The 18,717-nt window shown below is 43.2% G+C and overlaps 1 protein-coding gene across 1 annotated transcript; it reads left to right on the forward strand.

Moving 5' to 3' along the window:
• Positions 1 to 5,984: 5,984 nt before the first annotated feature.
• On the forward strand, positions 5,985 to 18,466 carry BMP2 (bone morphogenetic protein 2). Its single transcript, XM_045445277.1, has 3 exons — positions 5,985 to 7,207; positions 8,451 to 8,800; positions 16,424 to 18,466. The coding sequence occupies exons 2-3, from the start codon at positions 8,458 to 8,460 to the stop codon at positions 17,266 to 17,268; spliced, it is 1,188 nt and encodes a 395-aa protein (XP_045301233.1). The 5' UTR covers positions 5,985 to 7,207; positions 8,451 to 8,457; the 3' UTR covers positions 17,269 to 18,466.
• Positions 18,467 to 18,717: the final 251 nt, after the last annotated feature.

Raw genomic sequence — 18,717 nt, forward strand, 5'->3', positions numbered from 1 at the left:
TTTGTTTGTTTGTTTATTTATTTATTTTTTTTTTTTTGAGAGGAGAGAGAGAGAGAGTGAATGGGTGAAGGGCAGAGAGAGAGGGAGACACAGAATCCAAAGCAGGCTTAGGCTCTGAGCTGTCAGCACAGAGCCCTATGCGGCACTTGGGCTCATGAAACTGATATCATGATCTAAGCTGAAGTTGGACACTTAACCAACTGAGCCACCCAGGTGCCCCAAACTTCCTTAAATTTTTTCTTAAAAAATACGCCCTCACTTTCCTGCTGGGACCTTGCCTGAAGAATAGACTTACCTGTAATATTACCTTATCCCCATCCAAGCACACATCCAAATATGAACTACCACCCATACTGCTCAAAACACTACCCTATATTTTCTTATCTCATGTTTAGGCTTTGGGTTGTTCCTACTGTCTGGAATTGAGACCATTAGCATGGTAGGGGTAGAACATGGCATGGGGGCATAGTAGGGAGAAATACCCAAAGGAACAAAAACAAGAACTGTAGAATAGACTACTCCCTCACTGTGTGACCTTGGAAAAATGGCTTAACCTCCTCAAGCACATTTTCTTCATCTGTAAAATGTGGTAATAACACCCATGAGCAAGGTACTTATGAGGGTCAGGTGGAATAACAGGTAGAAAGCAGCTAGTGTATGAAATGCAGTAACTAACAACATTGGTGGCCATCTACTGCTGTTAATGCTGACATTCATGAAGACACCTACCATTCCTACAGAAATTCTTGCCCTAAATGTTCCTCTGTCCAACGTCCTCCCTTCTATGAATGTAATGACTCTACATTTCAGAAGTGAAATTGTTCTTTCTCCATTAAACCTACAGCAATTGTTTTTTACTTCTTACAGGTTTTTGTTTTGTTTTGTTTTGTTTTGTTTTGTTTTGTTTGAGAGAGAGAGGTGCATGTATGAATTAGGGCAGAGGGAGAGGGAAAGAGAATCTTAAGCAGGCTTCATGCCCAATGGGTGCTAGATGTGGGACTCAATCCCACAGCTGTGAAATCATGACCTGAGCTGAAATCAATAGCGAGATGTTCAACCAACTGAGCCACCCAGGTGCCCCTTATTCTTATTCAGATATATTTATTAATCTGCAAATATGTTTGATCTCTTCTGCTGAATTCTAAATGTATTACATGCAGAGACCGTGTATTTTGTATTACCTGGGACTTAAATAAATAGTGCTATGGGCATAATAGTTTCTCAAGGGGCGCCTGGGTGGCTCAGTCAGTTAAGCGTCTGACTTTGGCATGATCTCACAGTTGGTGGGTTTGAGCCCATGTCAGGCTCTGTGCTGACAGCGCAGAGTCTGGAGCCTGCTTCAGATTCTGCGTTTCCTTCTCCCTCTGCCCCTCTCCTGCTCGTGCTCTGTCTCTGTCTCTTGATAATAAATAAATGTGAAAAAAATTTCAAAAAATAGCTACTCAATAAATATTTTGAGACTGGATATGTAAAGAGAAATTCTACATTTAATGCCTGTGGTGACTCTTCACAACCTAATTAACACAAGATCAAAATATTTTAGTATCGGGGCGCCTGGGTGGCGCAGTCGGTTAAGCGTCCGACTTCAGCCAGGTCACGATCTCGTGGTCCGTGAGTTCAAGCCCCGCGTCAGGCTCTGGGCTCAGGGCCGGGAGCCTGTTTCCGATTCTGTGTCTCCCTCTTTCTGCCCCTCCCCCATTCATGCTCTGTCTCTCTCTGTCCCAAAAATAAATAAAAACTTTGAGAAAAAAAAAATTAAAAAAAAAAAAAAATATTTTAGTATCATTGACAAGATAGGAAATATATTGATATATGGTAATAAAATGATATCTAATGGATATCCAATACATTTTTGATATCTACCAAGTGCAAAATAACATAAAGCAAATTTAATTTCAGAAGAACCAATGACCTTAATTTGCATGTGTATAGTAATTCAAATTCTGCAACATTTCTTTTGACACATTATCTTCTCATTTATTTTTCACAACAGCTTTGTGAAGAGATCAGCTGCTAATCTCTGCATGTTATTCATGAAAGAGCTGAGACTATGAAAATTTGTTATTGTCTAAGATCAACCCAAGTGCTGACCTTTCTGACAAAATATCCACTGTTGGCAATATGATAAAAGCTGTTAGAGGAAAAAAAAAAAAAAAAGAAAGAAAAAAGAAAAAAAAAGGCATGCAAAGTCCTATCTCTCAAAATCAGGCCATAATGTTTCAGGCAGAAAGCTGAAAAACACATTTCAAGATACATCAAGTAGCAATCAGGATCTTGTGTTTGTAGGGCATTTTTAAATTCTCCAATTCCACATGTTTTATGCATTTGAGCTTCATGCTGAGGCAGGCAGAACATATATTTATTTACTCTGATCAATAGATGAAGCCAAAAGATGACCACTTAAAATATTTTTTAAAAGTTTATTTTTATTTATTTTGAAAGAGAGATAGAGAGCAAGTGGGGGAGGGGCAGAGAGAGAGGGAAACAGAATCCCAAGCAGGCTCTCCACTGTCAGCTTAGAGCCCAAAGGAGGGCTCAAACTCATGAAATCTGAGACCATGCCTGAGCTGAAATTAAGGGCCAGATGCTTAACCAGCCACCCAAGCACCCCAAGAGATGACCATTTTAAATTCCACCATGCACAGCTGAAACAGAATTAGAACATAATATCACCCAGTTAGGTCTTGGGTTGTAATCAATTTGCTTCTAGACATAATGTCTATAATAATAGACATACAATGTCAACATAATAGACATAATGTCACCCAATTAGGTCTTGGGTTGTAATCAATTTGCTTATAGAATACCTACTGTGTGCATCCTAAAATACAATCTAGTCAATTCACAAAACTCATTCTCCCTTAATTTTTAAGACATAGTCATCAGTATTTGCCTGAAAGCAATAACCCTGATTAGGCCTCATAGGCCTAGTTTTGCAAATAAATCACTCCAGCTTCCTGACCCCTTCTACCATATCTAATCATACACCAAACAGGTACGTGTTTGATTGACTAGATGCTGCTCTTTTTCCTCATCCAGTTGAAGTAAGTTAGAATTGGTGTTGGGTGTCACACTAGTAACAAAGTGATAAGTATGGTAAAAAGCCAAGAGGTTTGTCAGGGGAGTTGCCACAGGTTTCAGTGGAATGACAATTACAAGGTAGATGGATCATTTAATGCCTGCTGTGACCTTTACAATAGTAAGGATCATTATTTTAATGTTAATTTGCATAATGGTTGACCTAGCAAGAACAATGGTGAATGCTAATAGCTGCAGGATGCAATAAAATTAAACATTATCTGGGCTGAACTGCTAAAGGAAAAGTTGCCAAAGTATGACTCTTTAAGCACTTAATTTCATCCTAAGTCATGTCCCCACATAATCGAATGTGGATTTCCAGTATCTCTTTAAAAAACTGGTAAGAAATGACTGGAAGGGAATAACAGCAACCTCCTTTATACAGAGTTCTTACTTGATAGCCTTTGTTTTTTGTTTTTTTGTTGTTGTTGTTTGTTTGTTTTTAACATAACTTGCCTGTGCCCTCTTGAAACTACCATCAGCCTTTCCCCCAAACAACTCCACACCCCCACTCTGGCCACTGCCCACATTTGGCAGGTACATCAAATTTGATATGTCCACAAAGAATGACTATTACCTTATGGGCTGAAGAACTTATAATGAACCTTTGAAAAAGGTAGGGTTGGCCACAGTTAGTAGTAAGTGATATGTTCAAGGCACACAGACACTGGCACCTAAAGTAATCTTGCATTCTGACTTGCGGGTGGACGGTGGCTACTGGAGAGAATAAAAGGAGAGATAGGTCATCTCCATTTGTATTTATCATTTTTAATTATTTCTATTGCTTGGAAAATGAGCAGGTATGATCACCCTGTAGTTTGTATCCCAATGCAGCCTGTGGAGATTATTTACTTATTTACTTATTTATTTATGAACTTTTTTCTCCCAAGAGTTGGAATACATTTCCACCACAAGAGGGCAGCCATCTCTAAAAAACAACCAGAGAGCCTGGATCTTGGACACATAGGGCCAAAATTTAGGAAGTTATGTTTCAGAAAGGCCTTCAGGAGCCTCTCAGAAATCCTATATCACACATAAAAGAGATCCTGTGATGGCAACACTGAAATAAAATGGAGGGTCCAGAGGTGTCCATTTTCTCTCAGAGTCTTGAGTATCGAAGACCATTTCATAAACCGACAAGGTTCCTGTTTCTCAAGTTGATGGCCTAAAGCTGCAAGACATTCTTGATGTCATCATCAGAGATTTATTTTCCATCTTTACTCGAGGAGCATCCAACAGCCATCATCTTTCCCCTCCTCTTTAAAAGCTACATATGATTCAGGTCTCATAAGTTATTTTGTTTTCTAAATCTCGCTTATGACAGAAACAGTTGTTAATTTCTCAGTTAAACTTGATATGGAAGGAAATCACTTTGGAAGCACAATAAACATTTTTTAACATAAGTGTCTATCAGTAGAATATGTTCTATTGCCGACTTGTTTGGTGGCCAATGATTCGAGGGACAATCAGCTTCCATAACACTTTATTTTCAAGGAGAAAAAAGTAGCACGTTCCTCAATACTTTACCCTCCCCCACCCCATTTATTTTCCTAGTAGGCAGGCTTCCTCTGAAATACCTTATTTGACCTTTATACTTTCAGAAACAGCAAGTGCCTAATTCCCCTCTGTGGGTTGCTAATCCGATTTACGTGAGCAGAACCTAGAATTATTTTAGCTTCCCAACTGAAAAAATAATACACATGGATAATACGCTGTTATGAGCTCCTGCTTCAGACTTTTTCTGCTTTGCAGGCTGTAGGTTCTGTGCAGGCAGAGTTGATTTTGCTGATCTGGTGTTTCCAAAAATTTTCTGCCCTTGGTTTCTGGGATCATTTGGGCAACCTGGATGTGTTATGCATGGAGGATCCTGGAATCCTGGGAGGGACAGAAAGGCTTAAACTGGAGACTCCATGGTGCAGCAGATTTGGGGAATATTCAGCTGAGGAAGACAACTGACCATATGTTATATACTTGCTGCTGGGGCCTGGTGGGTCAAAGGTTCTAAGGTCTCAAACCAGAATAGTCTTGTATGCTTGGTTCACACTGTGCATTATTTTACCTTCCTCTGAGCTGCTAATCGCCTGCTTATGAGCTGGGCAAGATAAATATCACAAAGCATGAAGTGAAATAGAAAGAAATAATATCCTGTCCTCGCACTACCACACACACAAGAGTCAACGTTGTGAGTATGTATGGCAGGATGACATCTGTTTCGCATATATAGGTATATAGACGTATAGAAATGTGCTTTGGTTAGCACATATATTTATATATATGTATATATTGACAGAGACATATACGAGTATTTTTGTATATTACATGCATATTTGAATAAAATAGTGTATTTACATAAACATAAATGTATACATATATAAATCTAAATGCGGACTCATGCATTTTCATACGTACTTATGTATATCCGTATGTGTTACAATTTAAAGGACACCTAGTTTGCAACCTCCAGTGTTCTTTTAATTCTCCTACCCAGGGGAAACACTCAAGTGTCTACCTAAGCCTATGTCAAGATGACTTGTAACTTGGTTGAGGACTTCTAAAAAAATTTTTTAGTCGTCTATTACCGAAAAACTTCAAACTGAAAGTTGAATAACGGGCCAGGTGGGAAATAAAGACTCCGTGTTTGTTAAGAATTTCGCCCCTGCAGTCCCAGCGAGCGTCCAGGCGCTCTAGTTGCTCTCCCCTTAGAGTGCAGGGGCTGGAGGCGCGAGCGCCCCCCTCGGCAGCCACGCGTCCCCGCCCTCGGCCCCACCCCGCCGCGGCTGCCCCGGCGCGCCGTCCACACCCCTGCGCGCCGCTCCCGCCCGCTCGGGGATCCCCGGCGGGCCGCGCCACCGAGGGGGAGGTGTTCGGCCTCCGCGGAGAGGGAGACGGCAGGCTGCGTCCCCTTTAAAAGCCGCGAGCGCCGCGCCACGGCGCCGCCGCCGCCGCCGTCGCCGCCGGAGTCCTCGCCCCGCCGCGCTGCGCCCGGCTTGCGCTGCGCCCGCCGCTCCGCTTCCCACACCCCGCCGGGGATTGGCAGCCGCCGCCGGACATCAGCAGCCACAGGCTCCGCCACCGACCCGAACGACCTCGCGGCGAGCGGCGAGCGTCTCGCGGATTACTGGGGGCTCCGAGGCACCAGCGCGCCGCAGACCTCGCGCGGGCTGGAGCGCCCGGCCGTGCGCGCCACTGCGCCGTGGCCTCAGCTGCCCGGGCCGCGCCAGAGCCGAGGACCGGCGCGCAGAGCGCCGGGGAGCCGGGAGCCGAGCCGGAGCGCCGCGATGCCGATCACCTACTGCCGGAGCTCGGGGGCCTGCGACGCGCCGGCCGACGTGTGAGCGGACCCCAGGCTGGCCACAAAGCGCACCGCAGCTTGGCCCGGGGGCTAGGAGAGCTAGGGGAAAGCGCGGCCACCCGCCTTGGCGGCCCGGGACTCGGCTCCACTCGCCGGAGAATGCGCCCGAGGACGCCGGAGCGCCGGAGCCGCGGGGGTTTCAGCTGGTTAGCGCTAATGGGGGTGCGCTGGAGTAAGGCAGAGTGATGCGGGGGGGCAACTCGCCCGGCACCGAGATCGCCGCTGCGCCCTTGCCCGGACCTGGCGTCTCCCAGGATGGCTGCCCCGAGCCATGGGCCGCGGCGGAGCTAGCGCGGAGCGTCCGACCCTCGCCCCCCGAGTGCCGCAGCCGGCCCCGCGCGGGGCCACGCGTCCCGCGGGCGCTGGTTCCTAAGGACAACGACAGCACCAGCTTTTCCTCTCTCCCTTCCCTTCCCTTCCCCGCACTCCTCCCCCTGCTCGCTGTTGTTGTGTGTCAGCACTTGGCTGGAGACTTCTTGAACTTGCAGGGAGAATAGCTTGCGCTCCCCACTTCGCTTTGGTGCCTTTGCCCCAGCGGACCCAGCCTCGCCGTCTCTGAACCCCGCGCACCTCCACTCCGCCGCCGGGCCCGACCCCGAGACGCCGTTCCCTGCGCGAGGAGAAGGACTGCCCCGCCGGCACCCGGGAGGAGGAGGTGGCAAAGGAAGGGAACCCAGTCCCTGTGCCAGGTCCTTCGACCAGAGCTTTTTCCATGTGGAGGCTCTTTCAATGGACGTGTCCCCGCGTGCTTCTTAGACGGTCTGCGGTCTCCTAAAGGTAGAGGACGTGGGCCCCGGGCTGGGACTGGGGGGTTGGGCGCGGGGCCCGGGCGGCCCCTGCAGCCGAGCCCGTCCGGGGGCCGGGCCTGGCCGGACGTAAACAGACCCCCTCCAGGTCCACGTGCTGCCGAGCCCCTGCGGGAATGCCCACATCCTACCGCCCCAGGCGACCGTCAGCCTGGCCCTCCTGGCTCGCACTCTTCCGCCCCTCCTCCCTTCCCTCTTTTCAGTATTTTATTAGGGCTGTTAACACTTAGATGACTTAAAAAAAAAAATCAAAGAAATCCCTTCGAGAAAGTGGCCCCTGGATTTCACCCGTTAGTTGCCAGCCTTTACGCCCTACCATGGCCGTCTTTTCTCCCTTCTTCAAGTTTCTCAGGAAGACCGGCTTTCTACTCAGTCAAGTCCCATTTAGGAGAATACTAGAAGTTGGGGTTCTCTCTGTTTCCAAGAATGCGAGGGGAATAGTACTTCAATGTCACCTTCTACTGATACGTGAATTAATAGATATTATTTACGTAACTCCAGGAATATACATGTGTATCTTGACTGCATGGGGGAGGGGGGAGGGCGAAGGGGTTGCAGTGGCCTGTCCTGACACCTCGGAGGTTAGAGGCAGGGGTGGGGGGGGGGGGCACAAGTTGCAAGTGGCTTGGGAAGTTGTGGCCTTGAGTTAACTGGGTCTGGAAGTTATAGACTGTGTGTGTGTGTGTGTGTGTGTGTGTGTGTGTGTGTGTGCGTGTGTGTGTGCGCGCGCGCGCGCGTGTATCAGGAAGTTCTATACAGTGCCTCTAAGGAAGTCACATGCACCATTAGTGCGTGTTTATATTCGAGCTGGGCAATGTGTTTGGGTTTGTTTAGGGAACGGAGAGGTGTCAGACCAAGCGGTGGTTTCCCCAGGTTCCCTGCACTGGCTGTCAGCGCCAGTGTCACAGAAAAAAGGTGACAGTCATTGATTCTGGTGTGTGTGTATGTATGTGTGTGTGTGTGTGTGTGCAAATCGTGTCAGATGGGTGAGAGTGGGATGGAAGAGGAAAAGCCTTCGGGCTCAGGAACTCGGGGCTTTTTATTCTCCCAAACGTTCAAGCTTCAGCCCCTTTGAAGTATCCCCACGAGTGTTGCAAACCAAATGGGCACCCTGGAGGAGGAGGCAACAGACCGAGCGGGAGCTGGGGACGCGGGGGCGGAAGGGGTGAGGGTTGGGCGGGGAACTCGGTGACTCACGTCGGCCCTGTCCGCAGGTCGACCATGGTGGCCGGGACCCGCTGTCTTCTAGCGTTGCTGCTTCCCCAGGTCCTCCTGGGCGGCGCGGCCGGCCTCATTCCCGAGCTGGGCCGGAGGAAGTTCGCGGCATCAACTGGCCGCTCCTCGTCCCAGCCCTCGGACGAAGTCCTGAGCGAGTTTGAGTTGCGGCTGCTCAGCATGTTCGGCCTGAAGCGGAGACCCACCCCCAGCAGGGACGCCGTGGTGCCCCCCTACATGCTGGACCTGTATCGCCGGCACTCGGGCCAGCCGGGCGCCCCCGCCCCCGACCACCGGCTGGAGAGGGCAGCCAGCCTCGCCAACACCGTGCGCAGTTTCCACCACGAAGGTGAGGTGTGGAGTTGAGAGTGGGGGCGGAGATGCGGGCGGAGAGTCACCTCCCAACGCTCCCCACCGTGGGTTGAGCGTTGGCATCCCTGGAAAGGCAGCTTGGCCAGGACTCCGCAGACGTTTCCATTCTTGACTTTGTAAGAACCTTTCGGAACCTGGCTTTAACGCACTGCCTGTGTGGTTCGGGAGCCAGGGATTCCCCTTTGGTAAATCCGCACCCTTTTCCTGGCTTGCAGCCAGAAAAGCGACTCCTCCTCCAGGAACTGGAGAGAAATCAAGTGATGGGGAAGATGAGGGCAAAAGGCATGCCCCTAGTCAGCTAAACGTGCAAGAATTTCATAGGGGGAGAATGGAAAGAAGGGGGGCAGGTTGGGATCTCTTTAAGTCTGTTTGGAAGCCCTTGCCCTGTAAATCTGCTTCCCCTGCTTAAGCCAGGGTTTTAGGCCAGACACAGCCAAGGGCAGAATTTTCAGAGATACTATTGAAAAATCAAAGCCCGGGCCCCAAAGTCTTTCTAATTTACAGTTGATCTGGGCCTGCTTTGGAAGATTTCGAATCCCTATCTAATCCCCGTGGGAGATCAATCCCACAATCAATCTTATTGTTTCCACAATGACTTTCTTGTTTTGTGCTTAAATCTGAGATGAACTCCCTAGTAGAGACAAGGCAAGCCTTCAGATAAAAGTTTTGCAGCAGCTGCCTGTTTTTTTTTTTTCATGTGCATTGAAATGTGGATTTTTTTTTTCTTTTATGGTACTGGATGTGGTTTTCCTAAGGTAGGATATTTCTGCTTGTTTCATCAGAAAAACGTTTAGTGGATTTGAAATGTCTTAGAACAGCTATTGACATCTGTTGTACCCAAGTTAGAACAATTAGTAAAAATATGTTTCACTTTAGTTCTTTTTCTACACTTTTAAATGCCACTTTGGCTTAATACATTCCAAATCGAGAACAGGTTTCATCAAATACTAGAGAATGGTCCAAAGCTGTGTATCAGACAGCAGCCACTTGTAGGTTACTGGAGACTTGGGAGTAAAGCTCCCTTTTTCTTGCCTAGCCCTGTTGAGGTGGTAAATTTCAAGTGGAAATCTGTGATCTGTTGTAAACAAATAAGAAATGTTACAGCCAGGCCTTTTCTGCCAGTGTGAAGGGCAACTACACTTGTGAGAACAGCACTTGGCATTGGGAAGAAGTCCCAAAGGCAAGTTGCATAACAAAACGTACTTCATCAAAGCAGCTGTATGTTCTGAAGGGGACACTGAATTGATAATCAGTTCATTTTTCAGCACGTTTCCAAGTGAGGTGCTTTTTGCAGTAGCAATCCAATGGGAAAAGACAGAAGATAGCCTTCTACTCCCTCAGGAGTCATTCACTGAAGCGGAAGTTGTCTGTTGTCATATGTAGAAATGTTTTCATTCCTGTACATTCTGTCAACATAACCTTGGGATGATTATAGATGCAGCTCGTCATTCCCAGCTGATGCTGCTTAGAACTGTTTTTCTGCATAGAAAAGTAACAAGAATAGCTATTTCAGCCACCTCTCCTGGACATTTAGCCTGGAATCGTTCTTAACTTTATTTTTAAGGCCAGGAAGATATTGTGTGCCTCTTCTAACTTAAAAGGAAGAACATTTAAGTCTTTTGACACCTAAAACATTGAGTTGCAGGATTCCATCAGTGAAGTCTGTGCCTTTCTCCTTCTTCCTCTAGAAGTGGCTTCATCAAAACTAAACAGGCTACAAATTATTTGAGTGTTATTTTAGCTTAAATAGCATGCTTGAGTTTATAGGTCAGAATTTATATCTTTAAAAGCATAAATGTTATGTGCAAAATAATACAGAAGTTACCAACCTGCTTAAAGTCAATTTATAGTAATGTCAGATCTTAGTGCAGTTAGATGATACAGAAAAGCCATGTAATTTTTGCCTCAAATTTCATCAGATCCATTTCTTTTCTTGTTATGACTAGTATATCACTATTAGACCACATAATGCACTTTTTGAAGCCATTTCATTTTGTTGTTACCCAGAATTTGGTTTTTATAAACATCCTTGTGCCGTGCGTGGCACCAAAAATCTTCTAATAAACCATGCAATTAAGGCAGCTGGCTTCAGAGCAGAACTTGGCTCATGCTGCCTTAATGGGCATTTGTTTGGTAGGGGAGTAAGGGCTCGATTCCAGGAATTACCTGTTGGTTTCATTTGTGGGTGAGATCTGGATGATTTGGTGAACTTACAACACAAGAGATATCATGGTTTTTAGATCTCAACCACTGTATGAAGATAATGGGACCACATGGTAGGCGATCTGAGACAAAAATTACCTGTTGTCATTTCTCCTATTAAACTTGGCCTAGTCCTCTGTACAATACTTTTCACTCAGGAGAGCCCAAGTGCTGCAATAATTTTCTCTTTTTCAGTCATTAAAAAGTGCTTTGGCCACATAGACCTTGCACTCCTGCCACTGAGGATAGAAAAATCACTTCTCCAACTGGAAAGAGTGCTCTGTGCTTGCTGTAGTTAGAAACACATTGAAATTGGTTGCTTTCATTGGCCCTGCAAAAAGTCTCTATGCTTTCCTGTCAGGAGGGAATACAGAAGGACCATGTGCTTGCTCTCTAGACCCTGAAGGACACAGACTTCTTTTTGCATGAAACAATGGAATTATGACTAAAGGCTTCAAATAGAGATTAGCCCTTTTCCCACAAATGTAATTATCTTGAAAATATCCAGCCATTACCCTGTGAGAGAGAACTTGTATCATAAATGCCCAGTGTAAGCGCAGGATTTGGCACGTACAGCCCACAAACCAATGCTTACCTGATGTGCTTTCCTAGGATCCCCAGGTATTTAGTCTTGTTAAGAAAGGCCCCATCGAGTAGAACAGGCATTCTCTTTAGAAATCCTCGTGGAGATTGAGGATTTGGTGACCAATAATTGTTCTTACGCTAATATTTTCTGTCCTCTTTTAGTGGCTCCTGTGTATTCTTCCTTGATCCCTTCTCATTGAGCTATTTTGTCTTTTTCTTAGACTTGCCTTTGTGTATTTCACCAAGTAGTCAGAGGACAGTAAGAGGGCACATGATCATTCCAAGAGCGTTGGAGTTAAGGGTGGGCAGAAGCCAGATCAGGGTCAGTGAGGATGACCATACTTTCCCTATATTTGCCATTTCTTTTGTTATCTTTTTTTTAAGACTGTTTCCTTTTAACCTTTTTATCTTATATTATTTTCTCCTTGATGTATCAATTTTCTTGCCCTTATTTTATATTCTAGAAAGTAGTGTTTCTTATTCTTAGCTACTTTCACTGAAGGGCAGTGATTTCCAACCATACTGATTAGCTACAGCATTCCCAGGTTAATAGTCATTTTTGGTCCAAAGAATGTTGCAGACTTCTCAAAACTTAATGATAACTCACTTTTTTGCTAAATTCCCCATTCTTTAGGACAAAAAGGCAGCTGCAAAATATCAGTGGTTCCAAATAAAATCTGCATGACCGAGTAGTCTGTGCCACTTTACTTTCCTGATCTTTAGTTCTTTCTTCTTTCCACCATACTTGGGTGGTAGTACATTTCTATCCCCTTTGGTGGGGAAAGAACTCACCCTATGGTTATTATTGTATTAAATTTAAAGTTTCCCCTGATGGCTTTGACTTTTGCTTGAGTTTTTGACTCTTCCCTCATGTTAGGTAGTGTCATCTAGTGGCCAGAAACTTGGAAACTACAGTAGACTCAAGCTCATAACCCTGCTCTTCATTTACTAGCTCTGTGACCTTAGGAAAGTCACACAACCTCTGTGAGGTCCAACTATTTCATTTCCAAAATGGAGATAAGAGTTCCTCTCTAATTGATCCGTTATGAGATAATTCATGTCAAAGATCTTAGTATCAGATATGGCACAAAGAAGCATTAAGCACACTAATTACATTATCATGATGATTTATTTCTCTTATGTCCTATATTCCCCCTTGTCTAGGGAAGAGGAAGCCAGAGGGAACCCAGTGTGGCTAAGAGAATTCAGCCTCATCTTTTGTTATTTTGATGTAGATGAATAATTGACAGTGTATATGATTAAGTTAGAACTTCACTTTTAGAGGAGAGGTCAAATGTCACTGGTGCCTTATTTTTCTTTACCAACCCCACATTTTTGCAGCCATAGCTCCATCTGTTTAGATAAGAACTTCACCCATATGAGGACTTTAAGAAACAAAACAGATGAACATAAGGGAAGGGAAACAAAAATAATATAAAAACAGGGAGGGGGACAAAGCATAAGAGACTTATAAGTACGGAGAACAAACAGAGGGTTACTGGAGGGGGTGTGGGAGGGGGGATGTGCTAAATGGGTAAGGGGCATTAAGGAATCTACTCCTGAAATCATTTGTTGCGCTATATGCTAACTAATTTGGATGTAAATAAAAAAAAAATAAATTAAAAATAAATAGAAATAAATAAATAAATAAATAAATAAAGGTCTAAAATAGGCCGAAATACCCAAAGCCCTTGACAAATTCAGCTTATTCAACAAGAGAATTAACAACTATATAAGCCTCCAAAAAGCATACATCACCTATTTCGGTAAATATATTTTCAGAATCTCTAGGCTTGGTATGATGATTTTCAGCTTTTTTTCCTTTTACTTTACTTTATTTGAAATAGGTTTTGATTTTTCTACCCTCAAGAATTAATTCATTCCTTGCAGATCAAGGGACATGGTGGTAGGTGCCCCAAACTTGAGTAGTTTTTTTTTTCCTGGGTTTGGGGTTTTCTGTGACCTTCTGACTTGCCTCTGTAGCCTGAATCTACAGGGGCATCACCACAGCATCCTTTGTATTAAGGACAAATAGGGGTTCTTGATGAAGCTTGGCAAGTCAGGGAAAGGTCTTCACATTACTTCACAGTACTGTTGTTTAATAGTGCTGTTCTTCCCTTTGGTAAGGTTGCTAAATGATATCCTTTTTTGCCACATAACCTCCAGTGAGATTTTGAAGTATGTTAAATTGCTGGCTTTTTTTTTTCCCTGTCAAATCAAATCTGGTGGCAATTTTATATGATTCAGTCTTACATGTATCTTAGGGAGGGTTATTCTGTTTTATTCCTCTTCTATACCCATCTTTACTCATTTTACCTGTCTTTCATGCTGGTCTTGGTGATTGCCCCTTCATTATCATCCACTGGCTATGTGTGTGTGCGCGTGTGCGTGTGCGTGTGTGTGTGTGTGTGTGTGTGTGTCCATGTGTCTGTGTATGTTCATTACTTCTTTCTTTTTCATTTATGGATTTGGATTCAGAGTTTTTGTTTGGTATTTCTCTGGACACCTTCTTATGACAACTGTTCAGCAAATGCCCTGAATAATTTGCCTTTCCTTCCTCCTCTTTAAAAGAAAAGAGAGCATTCTTAGGTGTGCTGGTTATCAGAGAAGTCAGTAGCTCAAACCAGATGTGGCCTTATGTCATTAAATCTGGGGGACATTGCTGAATTTTATGTTACTCCTTTTTTCTTTGGTATCTGTTGGCTTCTCTGCTGAAAGAACGCCTTCAGTGGAAACATTGGAGGGCTCCTGAATTAGAGGAAAGGAAAGAAGGAAAGAAGCTAAACACAATCCTTGATACTTGTTGGAGCCACTAAGGAGAGCCCTGATCTGATTGGTTGTTGAAAATAGTACCTGGTCCGAAGTACCATCAGCTTAGAGTGAGGTTTAGAGTGTGGATGGCTCCCCAAAGGTATTCCTGACAGGTGTAGACTGGCAGCCACGAGGGGACCATGGAGGGTTTACTTCTTGTGCTGATAGCCTCCACATCCCAAATAGATGAGCTTTGGAAGATCTTTCTGTTCCATGGGCCCACCTCTTACTCCTTGGCCAACACTAGTGTTTCTTCTCATTTTTGTATTATTTGACCAAAAGTCACTTTAAAATATGCTCCTGGAATTTGCACTTGAATGTGAAAAGCATCCTTTAAAATCTTGACCCCCTAGGGGTAGTCCATGAGCTCCCAGCATCACCTCACTTGGGAGCTTGCTAGAAATGCTGAATCGCAGGTTCCACCCAGGCCCACTTAATCAGAATCTGCATTTGGAGATTGAAGTTGTCTTAGGAGTTTTGTGTGAAGACTAAAATTTGAGAAGCATCACATTAAAGCATTACTCCGTAATTTCTTGTAAACTGTCCCTCTTGAACTTGGCACTTCCACTTACCTTGCCTTGATGAATGGTGATTTGATGATGAAGGTTTACACAAGTAGAACCTTTGAGTGAGTGATCTGAAGTGATTCTGCTCTGCTAACACATCTAGATTCTCTGTGTTCAGCTTATAGCTATTTGACTTAGGGGAAATACAACCATGATTTCCTCTTATGAGAAAGATAGGGCCAAACAGATTTTGGTAGCACCTAGGTTGGATCCTGAATGAAGCAGGTTAGGTTTTTAGATAATGAAAGGGCAAGGATGTGGTAAAGCTAGAAGAAAATAAACCCAAATGTCTCAAATCTTATTGGTATTTACTGCCAATTTAATGATAACGTGTACCTTTGATGATTTGCAGACAAAAACATTCAAGGTGCTATGGTATATTTTATTGTTTGCTTGGAAAACAGTACTCCTTAAAATTTAAATTCAGGAATCTTAAATCAGAAAGACATTTTATGCACAGCCCACTTCAATGGCTGTTTTGAAATGATGATAGTAGATATAGAATGTTTATTCTGTAATAGGATGACATTATCCCTTATGTCACAAATATAATGGTATTGTAAATTTTCATAATTTTTTTGGTTTTGTGTCTATTTGGTAGGTGTATGTTTTTAATATGGCTTATTATTATTTTTATAAGGACAAAGGAATTAAAAACAGAAGAGAGTCCTTTTTTTCCCCCCCAAAAGTATCTAAAATGAGATTTGGCTTTTGAGGTCATAAGGAGGTGAGAGAACAGACAACAGTTGGGAAGTTCCTTCTCTTGAAATTGTCTGGCCTTAATTACTACGGGTGTCGTAGTACCACCCTTATGCTTCCAAAGAAGTCGATCCCTGTAAATGCCTTTGTCTCTGGACTTGGAGTAAAATAGTAGGGTGTGCTTTGCAAAATGTCATCGTTGATGTTGAGTTTCAGACTCTTTAATTAGGAAACTGAAATCTGTATATCGAGATTTGTAAATCATCTAAATTGCAGAGTAATGATTTAGAATACCGCTTAAGGGATTGACATTAAAGCCTTTTTCTTTTTAAGAAATGCAATAATTTCCTCAAATCCTCACTCATTAGACCTCTACTAACTATAGTGCTGACTTTTTTTTTTTTTGCCCTAAAGTCTGTGAATTCCAAAGAAATGCTTCACCATTTCCCCCATTATTATAGCCACCTGGAAGCAGTATTCATGTATTGGATTAAAAACATAATAATGAATTGTGAAGTTTTGCTTCATGGTGTGCATGTTGACATAAACACACAGAAAAAGGAGGATTCCTTTTTGTTGAAAGGGGAGTTTTTTATTTTCTGGTTGCAAACTTTTACATGGGTTGAATCAAACCCTGAAATGAGGTTTACAAATTCTCATATATCATCAGATTGTTGTTACTTATTTTACTGAATGAGTTTTTTCTTCTCCTTTTCCACCTTTCTCTATCAAATTAGAATCTGTGGAAGAACTGCCTGAAATGAGTGGAAAAACAACCCGGAGATTCTTCTTTAATTTAACTTCTATCCCCACCGATGAGTTTATCACCTCAGCAGAACTTCAGGTTTTTCGGGAACAGATGCAGGAAACTTTGGAAAACAATAGCAGTTTCCATCACCGAATTAATATTTATGAAATTATAAAACCTGCAACAGCCAACTTGAAGTTCCCTATGACCAGACTTTTGGACACCAGGTTGGTGAATCAGAACACAAGCAGGTGGGAGAGTTTTGACGTCACCCCTGCTGTGATGAGGTGGACCGCACAGGGACTCACCAACCACGGATTTGTGGTGGAAGTGACCCACTTGGAGGAGAACCAAGGTGTCTCCAAGAGACACGTCAGGATTAGCAGGTCTTTGCACCAAGATGAGCACAGCTGGTCACAGATCAGGCCACTGCTAGTAACTTTTGGCCACGACGGGAAAGGGCACCCTCTCCACAAAAGAGAAAAGCGTCAAGCAAAACACAAACAGCGCAAACGCCTTAAGTCCAGCTGTAAGAGACACCCTTTGTATGTGGACTTCAGTGACGTGGGGTGGAATGACTGGATCGTAGCTCCCCCAGGGTACCATGCCTTTTATTGCCACGGGGAATGCCCTTTTCCCCTGGCAGATCACCTGAACTCCACTAATCACGCCATTGTTCAGACGTTGGTCAACTCTGTTAATTCTAAAATTCCTAAGGCATGCTGTGTACCAACGGAACTCAGTGCTATCTCCATGCTGTACCTTGATGAAAATGAAAAGGTCGTATTAAAGAACTATCAGGACATGGTTGTGGAGGGTTGTGGGTGTCGTTAGCACAGCAAAATAAAATAAATAAATATATATATATATATATATTTTAGAAAAAAGCAAAAAAAAAAAAAAACCAAGTTGACACTTTAATATTTCCCAATGAAGACTTTATTTATGGAATGGAATGGAGAAAAAAAAAAACAGCTATTTTGAAAATATATTTATATCTACGAAAAGAAGTTGGGAAAACAAATATTTTAATCAGAGAATTATTCCTTAAAGATTTTAAAATGTATTTAGTTGTACATTTTATATGGGTTCAACCCCAGCACATGAAGTATAATGGTCAGATTTATTTTGTATTTATTTACTATTATAACCACTTTTTAGGAAAGATAGCTAATTTGTATTTATATGTAATCAAAAGAAGTATTGGGTTTGTACATAATTTTCCAAAAATTGTAGTTGTTTCCAGTTGTGTGTATTTAAGATGAAAAGTCTACATGGAAGGTTACTCTGGCAAAGTGCTTAGCACATTTGCTTTTTTGCAGTGCTACTGTTAAGGTCACAAGTTCAAGTCCAGAAAAAAAAAAAAAGTGGATAATCCACTCTGCTGACTTTCAAGATTATTATATTATTCAATTCTCAGGAATGTTGCAGAGTGGTTGTCCAATCCATGAGAACTTACGTCCTTATTAGGTGGAATATTTGGATAAGAACCAGACATTGCTGATCTAATATCGAAACACTTTACTACCCCTTAATTTGCAGAAAGAATAAAGCAGGACCAATAGAAATAATTGGGAAAATGATGAACCTGCAGGAAAGTGAATGATGGTTTGTTATTCTTCTTTCCTAAAGTAGTGACCCCTTCAAAGGGGCTGGTCTGGCCAAAGTATTAAATAAAACATAAGATTTCTTTGTTATTAATATTGTGGTCATGTATATTTAAAATTGATATATAATGGCTCTCATGAAGAATTGGAAATTGATTTGTATTTAACTTTTACCTCATCTGGGAGCTCTTTATGCTCAGAAGGGCCCAGTTTTCTAAGTTTGTCCAACACACAGAAAAATTGTGCCCATCATGTTTTCTGCCCACTGCCTATTCTCTGTTCGATCAGCTTGCTTTTCTTTCCAAGGTTATGTGTTTGAACACATTTCTCCAAATGTTAAACCTATTTTAGATAATAAATATCAGAGCTCTGGCATTTCATTTTATAAAGTCCAACCTGTAAGAAAATGGTGCATTTGTACAGCATTCATGATGATTACCTTGTGTTTGCATTTTTTTGTTTCTGAAGTTACTCATTTTGGAGGGAGGTGGGGAAAAGGGAAGGAATGGTTGGAAATTTGCAAGCAAGTCACTTGATAATTCATATTTGCCTCAAAGGAATTACCAATGATTTAGTATTTCACATGAACGTCTTTGGGGGTTCATGATTTAAGAGAAAGATTTAAGAGAAAAACTAAAGCTCCAAAACAAGCAAAACCTGGGGAACCCAAGATACA

This window comes from Leopardus geoffroyi, chromosome A3 (assembly GCF_018350155.1).
Source record: "Leopardus geoffroyi isolate Oge1 chromosome A3, O.geoffroyi_Oge1_pat1.0, whole genome shotgun sequence".
NCBI lineage: Eukaryota > Metazoa > Chordata > Mammalia > Carnivora > Felidae > Leopardus > Leopardus geoffroyi.